The sequence below is a fragment of the Myotis daubentonii genome, chromosome 1, assembly GCF_963259705.1.
Source record: "Myotis daubentonii chromosome 1, mMyoDau2.1, whole genome shotgun sequence".
Taxonomy (NCBI): Eukaryota; Metazoa; Chordata; class Mammalia; order Chiroptera; family Vespertilionidae; genus Myotis; species Myotis daubentonii.
In genome coordinates this window covers 161,366,900-161,385,995 of record NC_081840.1, presented here as the reverse complement: position 1 = coordinate 161,385,995, position 19,096 = coordinate 161,366,900, and the positions used below count along the sequence as shown (strand labels likewise).

At 44.7% G+C, this 19,096-nt stretch overlaps 1 protein-coding gene across 17 annotated transcripts in view; it reads right to left on the bottom strand.

Annotated features, from left to right (window-relative positions):
• Positions 1-19,096, bottom strand: part of CELF2 (CUGBP Elav-like family member 2) — a 557,821-nt gene that overhangs the window by 153,396 nt on the left and 385,329 nt on the right. For 16 of the 17 annotated variants that reach the window (XM_059664044.1, XM_059664060.1, XM_059663936.1 and 13 more), the window contains one exon: positions 9,735-9,931. In XM_059664044.1, coding sequence (XP_059520027.1) covers positions 9,735-9,931 — 197 coding nt within the window. Of the gene's footprint in view, positions 1-9,734; positions 9,932-10,099; positions 10,296-19,096 lie in introns of those variants that run through there. The other variant, XM_059664050.1, reaches the window with a different exon arrangement.

Genomic DNA, 19,096 nt, shown 5'->3' with positions numbered 1-19,096 from the left:
GCTTATCTATATATAGCCTCACACTGTACTTTAGCATCTTCAAAACTTCAATCGTATTCTCTTCTAACTTTTTTTGAAAGTACAATCCCTCCTTTTATGTTTTGCTATAGCTTTCCCCTCTTTTCATTCTTGTGACTCAATGCTCTCAGGCCTTTTAAGTTAACCTCCTGACCTTTCCATCTGGGCTCACCTTCCTGGACCTTAGAGACTCATGCTGCTCTCCCTCAGAAAACCTCCATCTCCTTGATATATCTTCAGTAACGTGTCCTAATATTGGGCACAGTGGCCTACATAGGAGTGAAAAGCACTCTGTGATAAGTGGTGAATTACCTGCCCCTTAACACTTGGTGTCTGGTATCTTCATTTGTAATATTTAGCATTTGACCATTAACTTGTCTGAGGCCTTGTTTGTTATGACCCTCACTCTCCCTATTATGATGTCTCTGTCTCTGTCTCTCTCTCTCTCTCTCTCTCTCTCTCTCTCTCTCTCTCTCTCTCTCTCTCTCTCCATGTCTGGGATGCTGGGTGCTGTTTCCATTAAACCATAAGAGTTTGGGGAAGTATTTTTTTTCTTACCTTAAACTAAAAAGAAGGCAACAAAAGAGCAGCATTTCATGGACTTATCTGCCACAACCATGAAGATGACTATGGGGAGACAGGTATTGATCCACATGCAGGTCAGGCTGTGAACTTGGCCTACATAGGCCTAACAGACCCCAAAACACTTTAAAATGTCCAGATTTTGGGTCATTTCTAGACTGTATTAAGTGATATTCTGTTTCAATCATTTAATTCATTTCTCGAACTCTAATTTATGATCCTCTAATGGAAACTGAGAAATTCATTACATTATTCTTCAAACTGATTACTGTCCAGAGTATATGTCTCCAATTTGGTTTCTCCAATTTGAATTAATGCCAGAATGTGGATACTGGATTAGGGACAGCTTTCTCAGTCATTTACATAGAAAGTGAAAAAATATTGATCCCAATACCAATTCCTGTGGTGTTTCATTTGCCATCCCCATTCTCCTGGACCCATTAGTTTTTACCATTATAATCTGCCCATTCAGCTAACTAGCTCCCTTTTCCATTTATAGTGAAACCTGTTTTATCTTAAATTTTTTTGCTACCTATGTGTCAATGTGACTCAGCAGAAAGAGGCCTTGTGAAATCCAAGTACATCATAATCCATCATGCCACATGTGCCTTTTTTTTTTCCAAGTTCCTTTCTCCATCACATGTGCTCACCAAAGCTGATCTGAAAATATCTTTATAGTGAAGAACACTTTAGATATTTGAAGAACCAGATTCTTTTATACATTTATTTGATCTAATTCACTGAAAATTTCTCTAGTGTGGTACCTAATGTAGCACTGAGATACCTAATGTCTAACTGATTTTCCATTGATTTTCACAGTTTGAGCCAGAACATTTTCAAATCTCTTGACCAATTGTCCTCAAAGCCAACACACTAGCATCATTTCTGTTACCAGAGCATATAATCTATACCAATCTGTTGCTAAACCATATTATTTCAGTTTAGTTTTTACTTTTTCCCATTTGGCCAATTCTCTCTTCATCCCTTTTTAGCTTCCAATGGTGTTGAAGATCATAATGACTGTTCTGCATTTCATGATGGTACATCCTGACACACACGTCTCGCTGGAGAGAGAGTTGCTCTAGTAAGAGGTTTAAGCTAGCCAATATTAGAAAACAAAGCAGGAGAGTGAATGGGCTGAGGACCAGTGAAATTTGGACAAGGAAGAAGGAACCAGAGACCTCAAGGTGAAATCTCTTTAGCATCTGTGGCCACATGTCCAGGAATGAACATTCAGACCTTTAAGAATTTATGAACACAAGATAAGAAAATGGTACTAACTGCATTAAGAGCATTGTGCGTTTTACTATGGTTGGACTTTTTACAGATAATAAACTTCTTTAAAAGGTATGTGATGATTTTATTTATATTTTTAATCCTAACCTTCTGAACACTTCTGAAATATCACTTAGCTATGGTGCATTTTAAATTTTCATTAGAAGCAAAGTTTGAAGAAGGAAGGAAACCTTGCAACCCCGTTGGGGCCTCTGGAGTGGGAGTGAGTGAGGGAGAGCAGGTCACGCGAAGCCAATTCCCAGGTGAAGCACATGTATTTAGAGTGACTAATAGCGTTACCCATTGAAACACATCTCTTTCCGGGTAGGAAACTGGACCTCTCCTTGCTAAAGGCTGGTTTCATAATGACCCACAGGATGGCCACCCAGAGTGGTACCATTGTGTAACGGATGGTGAAGCACCTCCAGTGTCCAGCAATCTCGTTGGGCACAGATAAACGGAGACTACGACTCCTAGGCAAACTATAAATGCACCGTGAGAACCGCACACGGTGAGATGCCCCAGGCGAAGCTCTTTCAGTCAACCTGTAATATGTGTTGGAGGAGTTCCAACAGTCTGTCCTCCTATTGTCCAGAGCCACTTTCTTTATTTTTTGCGACTTTAATGCCAGAAATGCAGGTCCACTGGGGACAAGAGGACTGGGAACCTGTTATGTCCCCCAGGCAGAGGAGAAGGAAACAAAAATGGTTAGAAGCAGCCTGAAGTAATTTCTTTTTGTCTTTGATTTGGGCTCTACTGGTGTGTCCTCTCTATCCCTCCCCCACTTTCACTTCTTTTTTCTCCCCAGAGATCTAAGACTCAAAATGTGCCCAGGAGAGATACTATGTGCCAGGCTAGAAGCTGTTCTTTGATATAAACAACAGAAATCCAGCTCTGTGCAAGACAGACGTGGTCCGGTCTCTAAGCACCAGGTGTGGAGTATTTAAAGAGATGTTTTTCTCACGATAACTTAAAAGAGAAAGTTATTTAAAATCTCATTTATCTCAGTTCTATGAGTGCAATCTGTGTATGTGGAAATAATTAAAACCTCCATTTTGAAAAAAAAAAGAATATTAAATTAAAAAAAAAAAGCACAACTATATAATGTAACAAATGACTCCATCTCTTCCAAGGATATGATAAGGATCCTGTATGAAGACAAAAATTCTGACAGTGTTTCTGTTAACCGGTAGGACCTGGGACGGCCCACAAAGAAAAGACGTCATAATAAGTTACATAGTGATTTCTGTTAACGTAAAGTTAATCAGGATGAAAAGCAGCCTTCCTGTAGGCCGCGGAGGCAGCACTAACAGAACTGGGACCGTCCCAGAAAATCTAGGGCAGCAACCCTAGTTTTCAAGAAATTCAGGGCAGAAATCCCAGCCCTTGCTTGTATGCATTAAAATGTAAAATTGGCTCATCTGCCCACATTTTCAATTCTTCCTCAATTACTGATTTCAAGATGACATTGCCTTAAAAAAACTGGCTCCAAGTCCATTTCTATTACTTAAGGGAAGTTTCTGACAGTTCCTTTTTTTTTAAAAAAAAGAAAAAGAAATAAAGGAAAGACATAAACTATGAAAATGAACCTCTCGGCACCCACTGCACTCCTCCAATATGATTCCATTAATAAAAAGGTCAAAAATGTTCTTTACAAACCTTCCACATTTTAAAGAAGAATAAAGCTTATAAGATTACCAACTCCCTTTAGACTAGCAGCATTCGCATCGATCTCTCACAGAATATGTCAAACAACTCTGGGGTAGGTATTACTGTTATTGTAAGGATAAAAAACCTGAGGCACGTTCCCTAAACTGGTTTCTGATAGAACTTTGTAAGTGTCCGGACTTCCCAGGGCCTGCTCTCACTCTACCAGAGCACAGAAGAATCTCCTGCCCTCAAGGCTGTCCTCCTGCCAAATTCTGAAATGAGTAAAATTAGGCGTTGGTGCCTTTCAGCCTTCTCCCCTCCTCCTCTCCCTCTTAATTCCGGCCATCCCATCTCATCCTCCAGAAACTTTTCCATTGTACTGAACTGGGAAGAGATTAGAACAAACTCAGATTTTATTAATGAATTCTTGAAGACTGAAGTCAAGCCTTTACGATGGAAAGAAGGGACTCATATTCTGTCCCAGTCTAAGCTCAGTGGAGGTGGGGAGAAGCATCAAATTACCGAAGGGGAAGGCGAGCTGCTGTCCAGGGCAGTCCCCTCGTCCCAACTGCTGCCTGACCATCAAGAACAAGAACTGGTAACAGCATCAGAGCCACTACAAAAGGTGCTTTTTTGAAATTTAAAGTTAATAACCCTTCCCAGAGGAGCCTTGAATTTAATCTTTGTTCCACCCAGAACACTCTGGGCTCCAAGCACTGTGAGGGCTGCAGCTGCACCGCAGTTACGCCATGACCTGAGCACAATTCTAGAAAAAGGGAAGTTTTGTCCCTCAAGCCTGTGGCACGCAGTGAGAGTCCACACAAGCTACTTCCTATTTCTGGCTCTCTGGCTGAAAAGTCACCAAAGAGAGGGTAACATGGGATCAATGGAGCAATAGGCAGGACCGAGGGTCGGTTCCACCTTCCAGTCTGAAATGCCAAATGATTTTATTCTAATCACTCGCACAGGCTCCTAAGTGTTCCTTTCTGTAAAACCAGATGAGCAAAGGCTAGCCAACTGAGCTTAGACAAAGGTAACTAGCAGTCATTAGAGTAAGCTTTTACAGGGTGCTATGAACCTGGGTTGCGTATTTGATGAAAATTAAAGTATTAAGAGAGTGATGATCCACGGCACAGAATTTCCCTACCACTTACAGGTTCTGAGTTTGGTCTCACTGAACACCATCTAGACCTGCCACCTCTTCCACTGTCCCTCAGCCACGATCTCCAACTCCTCAACCTCTCCTCCTTCTCCAGACCGGGAGCTACCATCTGTCTTCACCAGCTTCCCTACCTTAGACTTCCGAGAACATTCTAATGCTTTCAGCACCCTTCCTGACCTTCTACCACATCTCCAACTCAGGTTCCCTATGATTCTGTTTCTCTGCTCACCCGTTGAGGGACAGGCACAGAGCCACACTAGTAAGGCCCACTCCAAATCCACACCACCCAGGTATAAGTGGGTCCGTCCTGTTGCTCTTTCCCCTATCAGCTTTTCCCAAAGCTGTCATTTTAAACCATTCCCATTCTTCTTAAGTCTTCAACTCCACCCGACCTTGTGCTATCTGCTGAGAAGACTGAAGGCATCTGTACTGAGTGTCTATTTCCCACCCCCATTAGACTGAAGTTCTCTGTTACTTCCTCCTAACTGCCCTGCCGTCTCAAATGTCGGTTCTTTCCGCCCTTTAGCATGTGCTCTTCAGCCACTTCTCTGGTCTCAATAAGGACCCTGATTCCTATCATCCTTACACTTTCACTATCACTTTTTGCTCTGCCTTCTTATCTCTTGTTTAAAAAACAAGCTGTATCTAAGCTCTCTTTCTTTCATGACCAGACTCCCAGAAAGGGCAGACTCCACTCACAGGCCTGCACGTAAACCTAGCAATCCTCTCCCAAACCCGACCTCCACCCTTCTGAAGCACTCTCAAGTCCTCTCAACCGCCAAGTCCAATGGCTTTTCTTGGCCTGCATCCTTCTTGACTCTCCTGTGGCACTTACACTCAACATAATCAAAACTGAACGGAGTAGGCCTCTCCTTCCCTGTTCCCACCATTGCTGACTGCTTTTCCATTTTTCCCAGTTAAGCCAAAATCTCTTGGTCATCATTGCCTCAATTTAGTTATCAAGTTTTTCTTCCTTCCACCCGGTCATGTCTGTGCCATTCAATTCCGCCCTCTCTGTTGCCATGACAGATAAACAGCCTCCCTGTTTAACTCCATGTACTTCAGATAACACACTGCACCGATCTCCCAGCCTCTCTCCTTTCACGGACTCGTGAAAATCTAGCAAATAAAATTCAAATATCTTATCCTGAGAATTAAGGCCCTCCAAGAACTGGACCGAGCTTATATTTCTAGACACCATGACCTTCCCGTCTTCCATTTCAGTTCATGTATTTCACATTTCCTCTGGACTCTGGGAGAATTCATAGTTCCCAGAAGCCACCCCGCATTTTCTTACCTTCATTCCTGAATCAAGCCAGTCTATCCATGTGTAATGTCCAACATTGTTTTTACTTATTGGAATCTTTTTTTTTTCATTCAAGATGTGGTAGAGATGCCATCTTTTCCTAAACATAGTTTTAAGTTATTCATTCTTCCCCTGAACTTCCAGAGTTCAAATATGCTCATATCTTTCTTACTTCCTCTTATTTCATATTCTTTTAGGTTCTAGTTACCTGTGTACTGGCTAGCCTCTTTGTCCCTATTAGATTTCAAGTTCTTGAGGACAGTGATGATGATGATGATAATAACTGTAATAATAATCACCACCACCATCATAAGCTCCTACCATATTCCAGCTCTGTGAAAGCATGACTCCATTTCAGCAGCCCTCTGAGGACTGTCTCCACTTTCAGATGTGATTAAATAATGTGCCCAAGGCCAACACTCAGGAGTGGTAGAGCCAGGAATTGAAGTTACGCTTGTCTGACTTTAAAAGCCATGCTCTTAACTACTATGCGGTATTTTTCATCATCTATATACTTGACCAATAACCATGGAATAAGATAGCCACTCCATAAGTCCTAATAGGTGGGATCGTTGACTTAGCCAGGTTCCCCTAAGTGGCTGAGCCTACACGATCAACAAATACAATTATAGGGAGAAGAAACAGATAGCTTAGGGCCTAACTCTTAAAGGATGATTTCAAAAAATGGAACAAAGTTTTATGCCTCAAGACTAAACAGAATATCAGATGCAATGTGGGAGAAACGTCTGTATCACCTGGACTAGGTAATTCCTTGACCTGGTCTCCTTCCTTGGAATCACTGATGTCAGTAAGGCAATGAATCAAGGCCACTCCAAGAGCCTCACTTACATCATTTAAACCACATTTAGAGAATGCCTTCAAAATTCTAATTTCTGAAACTCTGATATCAGCCGTGAGAAAACATGATAATTGTACTTTGCCAGTATAGTCAGGACAAGTGTAAATGTGGGGTCCTATTTTATACACACCCAGGTAAATGACATATAACACGCACAGGTATCAGTGTAAAGTAAAGCGGTGGTTGTTGCTCTCTACACGTAAGCGGCTAAGGCCTGTAATCCTCCAAGAGGAATGTCATTATACAGCTCAAATCCCATCACAACAAATACCGTTACAACAGAGATGTCTGTATAACAAAAACCCTTTCAGGCTTTGGCTGACAGCCCACGTACTTCTAGCAATATTTGATGTGAGACTTGGAGTTCACAGTAATGGAAATTGACCTATCTTTCCAAAGGTAAGATTTGAATGATTTCTTCTGTAGCTTCTATCCCATGATACCATGAGTTGGCGTGATGTACAATCTAAACCCAGGAGCATAAAAACTGAACACCAAGACACAAACAAATCAACCCTGCTCTTAAAGGGCAAAATTCCCTTTTGTTCACCTGGGGAACACTGTGGTCAAGGAGAAGGCCTCTCACCCAACCCTGAAACGGGGCAGAGCAAGGCTGATGTGTGGCCTGACCTCATGGAGAAGGAAGCTGGTGTACGTAGCACATGAAGACGGATGGTCTGTCCTCAAATTTCTACTCTACCTCTTTCTAGCTGCGCAAACTGGGCTAACATTTCTTAACTTTTTTTCTGAGCCTCCTCTGCAAAATGTGGCTAATACCACCTACGTTCAGGATTTCAGTAAGAACTACAGAAGAGAACATATGTAAAACTTCTCACATAGGACTTGGTACAGAGCATGGGCTCAAAAAGCCCGTACCGTGTGTCCCTTTTCCTCTAAGACCGTGGGCTTACGCAAACTATTTTAATGAAGTTAGTTACCAAACCCAGTGAAGGAAGTTAATGAAGTGTATAGTCTCAAACATACCCTGATGAAGACACTGCTCTGAGGAACATCAGGAAAAAAGAGAGAATATGGTAAAAGAACTAGGCCGTGTACAAGTACTCACTTGACTGAGAGAAAGGTCTTTCTGGCTAAAGTAACACAAATAGAATACAAAGATAAAATGCAAGTAACCAGGCATCACAGCAAGAAATGAGCTTTGAGCATTCTACCAGAGGACATGTTGAAAAATGCAGAATTCACTAAAATTTGGAGGCACATTTTCCTAGCCAAGGATGAAGGGTGGCTGTTGCTCTGAAGCACTAGTTTCCTGCCTCTGGCCTAGTTTCCTGTGGGTGTCATTCTGCATGGTAGGGGGCCCTCATTTGCTAAGTTCAGGCCAGGGCATTATACTGTCTTTCCTAAGTAGGATACTGTAGGGGTTAAGTATCAAAAACCAAATTCTAGAATTTTCCATTTGGGAAACATGTAGGTAAACAGTTTAGGAATATGACTCAGAAAGGCTCTTTTAACGTTGCCCTAATTTGTGATGGGTTTAATCCTTCTGTTTTATATACCTAATGTCCTATTTTTCAAGTTGAGGGACAACCAAGTGTGTGGCAACAAAATTTTATGTATGTTCTTTTGAAAGTACTCTTGGTGTTACTGTACATGATTATATTTTGAGATAGAAAATGAGAGCCTTATGAACGGAATCAGAAGGTATGTTTGCTCACCTTTATAAAATACGTATTAGGCTTTTACATTTCTTAAAAGGTTCTAAAAATCCTATCAGACCTCTGCAACTATAGGGCACAAGAGATGACCCCTTTCTGAGTCATGACCATCAGGGTTTTAATTGTTACTTAGTCCCATCCCTTCACCTTGACAGTAAGAAAGAGGCTCAGAGACAAGTGTGTGCTCATGTTTATGTGCTCCCTAATGAGCTTGCAGGAGCTCTTGTGAGAGGCTACAAAGAAATAAAATAACAGGCCGGACAGAGATAGGAAGATATAGAGAAAAAGGAAGTGTGGACCCACAGAAAGACAGAGGAGCCCTGGGCAGAAAGACCAAGAGATCAAGAACAGAGAAAGAACAAAATTACTAAAGCAAGGTTAACATATCAACAGAGAGCAAGTGGCAGTAGAGGAGTTAAATTCAGTCTGCACAGAGCTTGCAAAGGACGACTCTCATACACTGAAGCTTCAATGTGGTGCAGAGGCTTCTGGCTTCTCTCTGTTTTAATAACTGTCCCCCCACCCTCCCAACATCACCCTCATCTTAAAATGGAGGCAGGAGAAACCACCAGATTGTACACGTGAGTCTTCGCACTGGTAAGGGCGTAAACCACAAGCATTTGGAAGGTGTGCTAACTATCTCAGGCCACTAGGGCGTTACTTCCCGCCCCCGAAGGCATACTTCACCTAAAGATGTCCATCTGGACCCCAATAATTGATATCCCTCCTAAAAGTGTACCCTTTATTCCTTAGACCAGTGGGATCACACCAACTGTTTATAAGGCATCTCAGGATCCCCACGGGCTACGGAAAAGTGAAATGCAATTGTAATTACATGAGCAATAATGGGAAGGTAGGGGCAGAAAGAGTTACTCCTGAAATGCAAGACTAGAAACACGATTCCTTAGAGAGGCAGGCACTCCACCGGGGAAGAGGAGCCTGCGCTGCCTAGAAAGTGACCTCGGGAGAGCAATCACGCGCCTGGACAGAGGCGCGACCGCGCCCCTCCCTCCGCTCCTCCTTTCCTGCGTCCCAGGCCCGCTCCGTCCACCTGCCCGGGAGGCGGGCGGGCGGGGGCGCGGGGAGGAGCCGGGCTGGCCTCGGGCACAGGGGCAGCAGGCGGCTCCCGCTCGCAGTTCTCCCTCCCGCGGCGATGCCCAGGACACCCAGGAAGGCCCCCAACCGCGCACACCCCGCGGACTGTACCTTTACTCTGGGGAGGGTTCTGACTCCGGTCCCGGAGGACGTTGATCTGGTAGACAGCTCCGTAAGGCTCAAAAAGTTCTTTCAGCTCCTTTTCCGACCAAGACCTGGGGATCTGCCCGACAAACATCTTAATGGCATCTGGGTCTGGCTGGTCGGAGTGATCCAAAGCGCCGTTCATCTTGTTGGCTGTGCCGTTACTGTCAAAAAGGGAACCGGGAGCCAGAGTTAGGGCTGCACGGTGAGGGACAGGAAGAAAAAAAATAGCGGGGTGGGGGCGGGGAGGCGGAAGGAGGAGGAAGAGGAGCGTGGGGCAAAGTGCCTAATGAGTCGTAGAAATTTGATGAACTAAAACAAAGCACAGGCACCATTAGGTTGCTCCTCGGTGGCAGGGCGGCGGGCTCGCACTGCAGGCTGCTGCTGCTCAGCACCCAGCCCGAGCCCAGGGCAGCGCCCCGCCGGCTGTCACCCGGGGCGTGGACATCTTGAAACCCAGCTCGGAGGCAGCTGCAAGTTAAGTGCAGGTCTCGTTCTGCAAGGCTGCCATCAATGCATCTGCAGCCTTATCAGCCTCACACTGGCTCTCGAGTGAAAAGAAAGGCAGGGCTGGATTTCTGCTGGATTGCTCCCCTTCCCCTCCCCTCTTTGGAGATTTTTTTGGGGGAGGAGAAGAGAGGTGATAATGATAAAGTCACATGAAAAGAAAATGAAACACTTGGCAGTCCGTCAGATGACTAATGCAAGATGCTGAGGATGAATTTGCAGAGTGCGCGAGGCATCCATGTGTGCATCAAATTAGTACGTTGTTGCTGCTCAGAATGGAAAGTGCTCCAGCAATGCGGCTGGCTGCAGCCGATTGGCTGCTTACGCTGGAGAAAAGGGCCAGGGCGGGGAGGGGGCTCCCGTTTAAAAAGCACATTGTTTATGGGACCCAGGCACAAAGGGTTTAATTCAGAGAGGCAAAGGCGATCTCAGAACTGCCTGCTTTGTGCCGAAAAAAAAAATGCAGCCGCAGAAAGTTGAGTTCCCGCTAAAGGACACTGAATATTTCAAATCTTTCACACTCCATAAATTGCTCTCTGTGTGTCTGACTTCCAGATGTTGCACTTGAGTTCTAAACAATCACACGTTTGGAAGAGAGAAGAGGGAAGTCTGCCTTTTCTTCTCCCAGCTTCAGTAAATATTTGGGGAGGATACAAAAAGCAAGAACATAAGCCTGTACATATCCATCTTCCTTAAGACTTAAAAAGCCCCCATTTGGAAGAGAGCCTGCAATTCTAGTCACCATCATGAAACATGATAATGAGGGTGTGCGTTTTTTTAATTGGGATTCCCCCCGCCCCCCCGTTTGACCTTCAGTAAATCATAAAGCAAAATCACATATCCTCTTTGTCTTCCCTCCTCTGAATGCTCCCTAAACCCACCTACTCTGCCAAGAGGCAGGGCTGAATGCCCTGAGCAGCATGCATTTGCAGTACTGCGCTCTTGGTTTAGCATCTCAGCCCGTGAAAATAAAATGTGCCTAAATAACTGCACACCTGGCAGACAAAATATCTACAGAGTCAGGTCCACGATCGTCCTCCGGCCCCTAGCCCAAGAGGCAGAAAGATCAAAAAGGGCCCACATCAACTAAAACTTCACTGCAATTGGCAGGTGTCATTTCAATGTAGTCTTGGGGTTGTAACAACAAGGTATTCAAAATGATGGCAAATACTCTTCCCTAGGGACCTGGCTTTAATTTCTACTTCTTCCAATCGCCCAATTTTACCACTCTATTTTTTTTCTCTCCGTGAGATAAACAATCAAACCATGTAGCTTGAAACACTTTCAGAGGTTCCGCTAATCAACCTTATTGTTATAAACCATGTTCTGCTAAGTAAAATATTGAGCACAAAATCTTCTTGCAACAATTTAGGTGTAACGCAATGCTTGTTTATATTACAGATCAATCGTTTATCTTGTTCCTGTGCACCTTTATTTCTTTTCAAATCATCCTATGAGAATTCAATCAACACTTTAACCCCAAAGAGCTAACTCTGGTGGGGTGGAGGTGACAGAGCCCTACACAGAGCAGAATGTAGTGTTCACAACTCCGTGAGAGCTTCGAGTGTGGCAAGACTCGTTTCTGGGGCAGGAAGGACTTGTGGTTAGTGCTGTTGACAATGAGCTAGAATGAAAAGAGGAAGGCATTGCCACAGGTCTCAGCTAACAGAGAACGGAAGTTCAAAAATGGGGCTGGTGCATTTTGTCTGCACAGAGCAGCTAGGACAATGAAGGAGCCGGGTGAGAGTATACCAGGCCCAGGACCTAAACTTAGAATTCTAGAGCACGCATTCCGTCATGTCTCTCCAAACGAGAGGGCATTTTTACTTTCTCAAAAAATGCACCTGTAGAGGAGCGCAAAGGAGGGGAGATGGAGGATATCTCTTATACCTTTGGTCTTTATGTTGCCGAGTCCATATTTATAACCCCCTTCCCATTTCAGAAATGCCTGGAGACTTCTTATCACCCTGAGGCAGTGCGGTGTTGGAGCTCAGGGCATGGGCTCTGAATCATGGCACCACCACTTCCTAACTGTGCCACTCTGGGCCTCAGACTCTTCATCTGTAAAATGGGAATAGAGACTTCATCTCCTACAGTCATGTGCTTAGTACAGGAAAAGGCCCAGAGTAAGTGTCTAATAAGTGTTAGCTATTTATATTTTTAATCTCTTCTTTGCAGTTGTGACACACTTGAAATGAGTGACCATCACATGTCTACTTTTCATTCCTAATTTTCTCATGGAATAGGCTCAAACACAACTCATATCCTAGATAATAATGAGTATCTTTTAATGAGCATTTATAAGCTAGATAGTGTGCTAGCTACTTTACATACATTATTTCTAACCCTCGTAACAACTGTAGTGAAAATATTATTTTCCAGATGCACGTATCTAAGAAATAAGTTCCTTTCCTGAAATTACCAGCTCACAAATTATAGAAGCAGAATTCAAACCTAGGCCCAAAGCACAAAATATTTCTAATCCATCATGTTGCCAAATATTGCATCAGGTCTGCCTTTGACTGAGAGTGTACAGCTCACAGCAAATCTATGAGAAGACAAGGCCAAGAGCAAAACATACTGGGTCCCTGGAAGCCCAGCGCCAAATAAAAGGTACCACTACAAGAAAGACACACACCTGTCCTCTTTCTGTCAGTGAGACCTGCTGAACTGAAGAGTCTGTTAGGACTACTTTACAGCCCACATTTCCTCACTAATCACATAGGTGTCTCCATCTCCACAGATTTCCTTCCTCTCTATTCCCAGTCACCTCAATAAGTGCCTCTCATCCACATCCAAATCCCTTCCTAACTACTTGCATTTTGCAAACAACTATCCCAAATATTTGCATCATATTTGCATAACAATTCCTTCCTTAAGTAAATCCAAGGACCTCTAGCTGTTATACAAATTCAACAATGACTACAAGAGTACATCTTCCTCAAGGAAAGCTTCCCTGTAGGACAGGTAGGTCTCCCCACCCCCCATCCATGTGATGCTGAATCCCATGCCGCCCCCCCCCCCCCCCCCCCGCACTGTACTGCAATAGCCTAGTTAACTCTGTTCTAATGCACACAAACTCCTGCTTTGGACTCCCAACTTTCTGCCTGGCTGAGGCTCATTTCTAGCAGAGACTTAACTGACTTCTTTTGTCCTCATGGGGCTACCAGCACTGACACGTCTAAGGAAGCCAGAAACACTGTGTCCCACAATTAACCCTTTGGGGGTACTTGCCAGAGGCCACGGAGAGCCAATGTGCTCTTCAGAGGAATAATTATGGGAACAGACACCCCAAATCTCAGCAAGACTCTCAGTAAGACCTATTTACTAGAATCTGATATTATGCTTAGAAAATTAGACTAGCTCGCTTCTCTGCACTCCCCAGACCTCCTCAGCACTCACCCCACTACAGTACAGGAATTAATTCTAATTCAAATAATATTTATCGAGGGCCTACTCTTTTCTAGAAACCTTTGCCAAGTGTTTGACATCCAGTACCATGACAGCTCCAGGAAGTTGAAATCGTTATCCCCATTTTGGAAAGAAAGTAACAGAGTCGTCATGGAGGTAAAGTGACTTTTCCTATGTCACACCCCTTAGAAGAGGTGCCTGCAGAATCTGGACACATGAAGATGTGAAGGCCACCTGTCACTGCTCAATATCCCATAAACCGGGTTCCTCTAGGGCAGTGGTTCTCAACCTTCCTAATGCTGCGACCCTTTAATACAGTTCCTCATGTTGTGGTGACCCCCAACCATAAAATTATTTTCGTTGCTACTTCATAACTGTAATTTTGCTACTGTTATGAATCGCAATGTAAATATCTGATATGCAGGTTGTATTTAGGCGACCTCTGTGAAAGGGTCGTTCGACTCCCAAAGGGGTCGCGACCCACAGGTTGAGAACTGCTGCTCTGGAGTCTAGAGGGACATTTCCTATGGATTCAGTGGCCATGTGCAGGCCCCAGACACAGGCACATACATCTCTGCTGGCACCAATCCGACAAACTGCAACAAGAGCCTGAGTGCCAATTACGCTTTTGCTTTTGGCAAAGAGCCAACTATAAGGCTCCTCCCCCCGGACAGATGCCATATGGAACCAGATCACAAGTTAGGGAGCACTAAGCTGGTGGGCACTGGTGGTATCAGTCTCAGAGCCAAGAGGGAAATGTCACGATGTTTGGCGGAAAATGAGAATGCTTACTTTCTGCTTTCAGCACAGGCATTGACCTACTTCCCTACTCCATTTTGGAGTAAAGAGAAGTAGATCAACAGAAGATATGCAAAATCCTTGGAGGTTCCTCTAAGCAGCAAAATGTCAAAATTATAATAACTGATTAAAATAAATGATTATTATTATTACTATTACTATTATTAATTCCAGGACAGCAAGCTTTTATAAGGCCCAGAGAATTGCACGTTTTCTTTAGGAGAATGGAAACAAAAGAATTGATATTTTTGTGCTTTTTTGAGTTCCTTGGACAGCAACTTTCTGCATCACATCTCCTTTATTTACATAAAAGGAAGAACAACAAACTTACAAAAGGGGTATGAGAAATGCCAAGTGGCTATAAATAATTATATTAATGCTGAAAAAAAGACATAAAATGCCACGTCCAGAAGACATTCAAACCCAAAACCAACACACAAAGATGCCTTGTCTTGAAAAAAATTCTGTAGAAAGCTAGCTAATCTCCCTGGTACTTAATAGTCTTATTATTCACATGCTTTTTTATCCTTTGTACTTTTTTTGTTCTGTGGAATATCCTGCATCAGTTCTGTCCTACTCTGTGCAATGACGGAAATGTCTTATAATCTGTACCCTCAATATGGTAGCCACTAGTTACATGTGGCTTCTAAAGACTTGAAAGTGTCTAGTCCACCTGGGAAACTGAATTTTTAATTTTACTTCACTTAAAATCTAAATAGCTCTAAATGCAAATATACACCTTAAAAAAAACTAATTGGCGTTGACATTCACTAAAATATTATTCCATCATGAGATTGTTTTGGGGAAATGGGAATGAGGAGCCGGGAAAATGACGTGGAGGCTTGAAGCACACGACAGCGCGTTGGTGGGACAGTGGGGCAGTGGGTTGGCAGGCCTGGGCTCCTGTCATGGTTCAGCATTCAATTAAGCGTGGAATCCCACGCAAATCATATAGTCATTCTGTGCCTTGGTTTCCTTACTTGTAAAACAAAGAGCAAAATAGTTTCCTTCTGGCTCTTAATTTCGCTTATTCTATAGTTATGGTTTGGAACCTTGATGATGATAATGTGGAAAAGATAATTTACGTAACATGACCGGCTGCCTGAAACCTTGGGATGATTCCCTGTCTGTGTCCAATTTAGCTCACAAGTGACTAAGGCATGGGCCATGGAGCTGACGAGTGTCACCTACACTGTGGGAGTGCAGCCTGCAGGCTCAGAGCCACTGGGTAGCTGGTGGCTTGGGGTTGCTGTCAGAGCATCATCTCTCTCAATTTGTGCTAATTCTTCCTAATATCCCAACCGCAGTCCCACCATTTCAGTCAGCTGACAGGCCACTCTTTCACAGGCCCGGGAATTGTTTTCTAATAATCGCCTGTACTTAAATAAGAGCACATGAAGAAACGCTGTCTGATAATCACAGGAAATTGTCCAAGAATGAGCTGAACGAGGGAAAAGCAGCAAGAAGTTGGTGATGGGCCTGGTGCCGTCTAGTGGGCAACAGGATGGGCATGAAATCCAACATTGTGACCCACCTACATTGTCCAAGTCATTGTTATTATTTAAGGACAGAATTCTCTCCCGACTGGCTGGCAGTGTGGCACCTGGGGACAGCAGCAGCTCCTTCCCGCGCTGCGGAGAATATTCCAGAGCCTCAGACTAGGCCTCCTCAGGAGCCTCCTCCCTCTCCTCTCCACTCACCACAGCCTCTCAGTTTAGAAGAAGGGATCGGCTGTCATCCAACCTCCTGCGCTGGGAACTGCACCTCTCATTTCAGAAAGCCTCATCTGTCTGCCTTTCCACAGAGCGCCTCTGGCACCAACGGACGGACGGATGAACGGACGGACGCAGCTACATCTTAACCCTGGGGCCTCCTGGGTTGCTGAGTGACTCTGGCAAGCTCAACAGAAATCTCTGGACATGTTTTCTCACCAATAAGAAGACCAAACCAATGCCATTCCTGTATTTACCTGGAAGGTATTGTTACCACTTACCAAGTGTAGCAAAGCCTGGTGAATCGTGGCCACACCAATACAGAATGGGGGCCCAAATCTCAGAGGTGAGACCTCTGGAAATCGGCTGAATTCAAAGATGATTTCCTGGCTCAGATGATACCCTAAGTCAACGATTTTCAATCTTCCTCATCTCATGGCACACATAAACTAGTAAGATTCTACAGCACATCAAAAATTATATTTTTTTGTGGATCTGACAAAAAAAGGTATCATTTTGACTCACTCACACTGGACAGCTATTGTTGTGTTGGCTGTTGTCAATTTTCATTTGACAATTTAAGGGAAAAGAGGTCAGTGCCCCTGAATAACTAGTCAGGTATTGCATATTTTAAAAATTCTTGCAGCTTACCTGTGCCTGCTGCAGGACACTGGTTGAAAATCACCGCCTTAAGTAGCTGAAGGAGGCAAAGGCTTTCTTTCTCCAAGGGCTCAAACTGTAAATAAATTAGTTTGTGCTCCTCTGAAGAAAATGTTCAAGTTTCCTACAAGTATACTTACATGCAATATGTTCATCCCTATGCTTTGCCAAATTTGAAATAAAATTTCATTAAGAATGTACAAGTTTTATTCACAGACAGCTGGGAAAGAACACATATGTGACAGGCATTCTGGTCGACTGCTGGAGTTAAGGTTAAACTGTATTTGGTTGGAGGTCCAAAAGCTATACAGATGATCCTCAACTTATGATGGGGTTATGTTCCCATAAACCCACTGTAAGTTGAAAATCTTGTACGTTGGACATGCATGTACTATACCTAACCCTACCCAACATCACAACTTAGCCTTGCCTACCGTAAACATGCTCAGAACACTTATATTAACTACATTTGGGCAAAATCATCTAATGCAAAACCTAATCTATCCCATCTAATAATACACAAACATGGTAATTAACCGTACGTCCGACACGCTTCCCATTGGCTAATCAGGATGATATGAAAATTAACTGCCAACCAAGATGGCGGCCGGCAGCCAGGCAGCTGAAGCGAACAGGAGGCTTGCTTGCTCCAGTGATGGAGGAAGCCAAGGTTCCCGCCTGCTGTCGCCCAGCTCTGAGCTGCACTCTAAGCAACTATGTTGCAATTATAGAAGCTAAACAATCCCCAGAAACCTGCTTTCAGCCAGCTGGGCCACAGAGCTGGAGTTGCAACAGTGTTTCAATTATAGAAGCTAAACAAAGCCCAGATACCTGCTTTCAGCAGCGGAGGCCTCAGAGCTGGAGCCAAGCCTTAGAGCTAAAGCCGGCTCTCAGCTCTAGTGACAGCCATAGAAGGTAAACAAATCCCAGAATAAAAAGAAGAAAAAGAAAAAAAGGAGAGGTTGGGAGCTTCAGTCACCTGCCAGCCTGAAAACGGCCCTCAGCCCCTCACCCAGACTGGCCAGGCACTCCAGTGGGGACCCCCACCCTGAAGGGGGTGTGACCAGCTGCAAACAGCCATCATCCCCTCATCCAGGCTGGCCAGGTACCCCAGTGGGGACCCCTACCCTGAAGGGGGTGTGACCAGCTGCAAACAGCCATCATCCCCTCATCCAGGCTGGCCAGGCACCCAAGCAGGACCCCTACCCTGATCTGGGACACCCTCCAGGGCAAACCAGCCAGCCCCCATCCGTGCACCAGGCCTCTATCCTATATAGTAAATGGGTAATATGCAAACTGACCCTAACAGCAGAAGGACTGGGAATGACTGGTCACTATGACACACACTGACCACCAGGGGGCAGACGCTCAATGCAGGAGCTGCCCTCTGGTGGTCAGGGCGCTCTCACATGGGAGGAGCTCTGCTCAGCCACAAGCCAGGCTGATGGCTGCTAGTACAGCGGTGGTGGTGGGAGCCTCTCCTGCCTCCTCAGCAGCGCTAAGGATGTCCGACTGCAGCTTAGGCCTGCTCCCTGCTGGCAAGTGGACATCCCCCAAGGGCTGCCGGGCTGCCAGAGGGATGTCTGATTGCCATCTTAGGCCCAACCCCCCGGGAAGCAGGCCTAAGCCAGCAGGTGGTCATCCCCTGAGGGGTGCCAGACTGCGAGAGGGCACAGGCCAGGCTAAGGGATCCCCCTTCCCCCCGAGTGAACAAATTTTTGTGCACCGTGCCTCTAGTCTATATATAAAAGGCTAAGTGTCCACCCGTCCAACTGGTAGCTATGACACACTCTGATCACCAGGGGGCAGACACTCAATGCAGGAGCTGCTATGACACACACTGGCCATTTAAAAATAAACAGCACCACACTAGCCAGTTTGTCTCAATGGATAGAACATCGGCCTGTGGACTGAAGGGTCCTGGGTTCGATTCCCATCAAGGGCACATGCCTGGGTTGTGGGATTGATCCCCAGTAGGGGGCTTGCAGGAGGCAGCCAATCAATGATTCTCTCTCATCATTGATGTTTTTATCTCTCTCTCTCTCTCTTCCTTCCTCTCTGAAATCAATAAAAATATATTTACAAAAAATAAATGAAAAATCAAATAAAATATAAACGGCACCACGGACCTGGCACCAACAAACCAACACTCAGCTTCCCTCAAGTGGGACACAGGCCGTGCCACCACCCCAGAGCGACACCCCACCAAATCACAGACCCCATGGTGCAAAATGCAGCCCA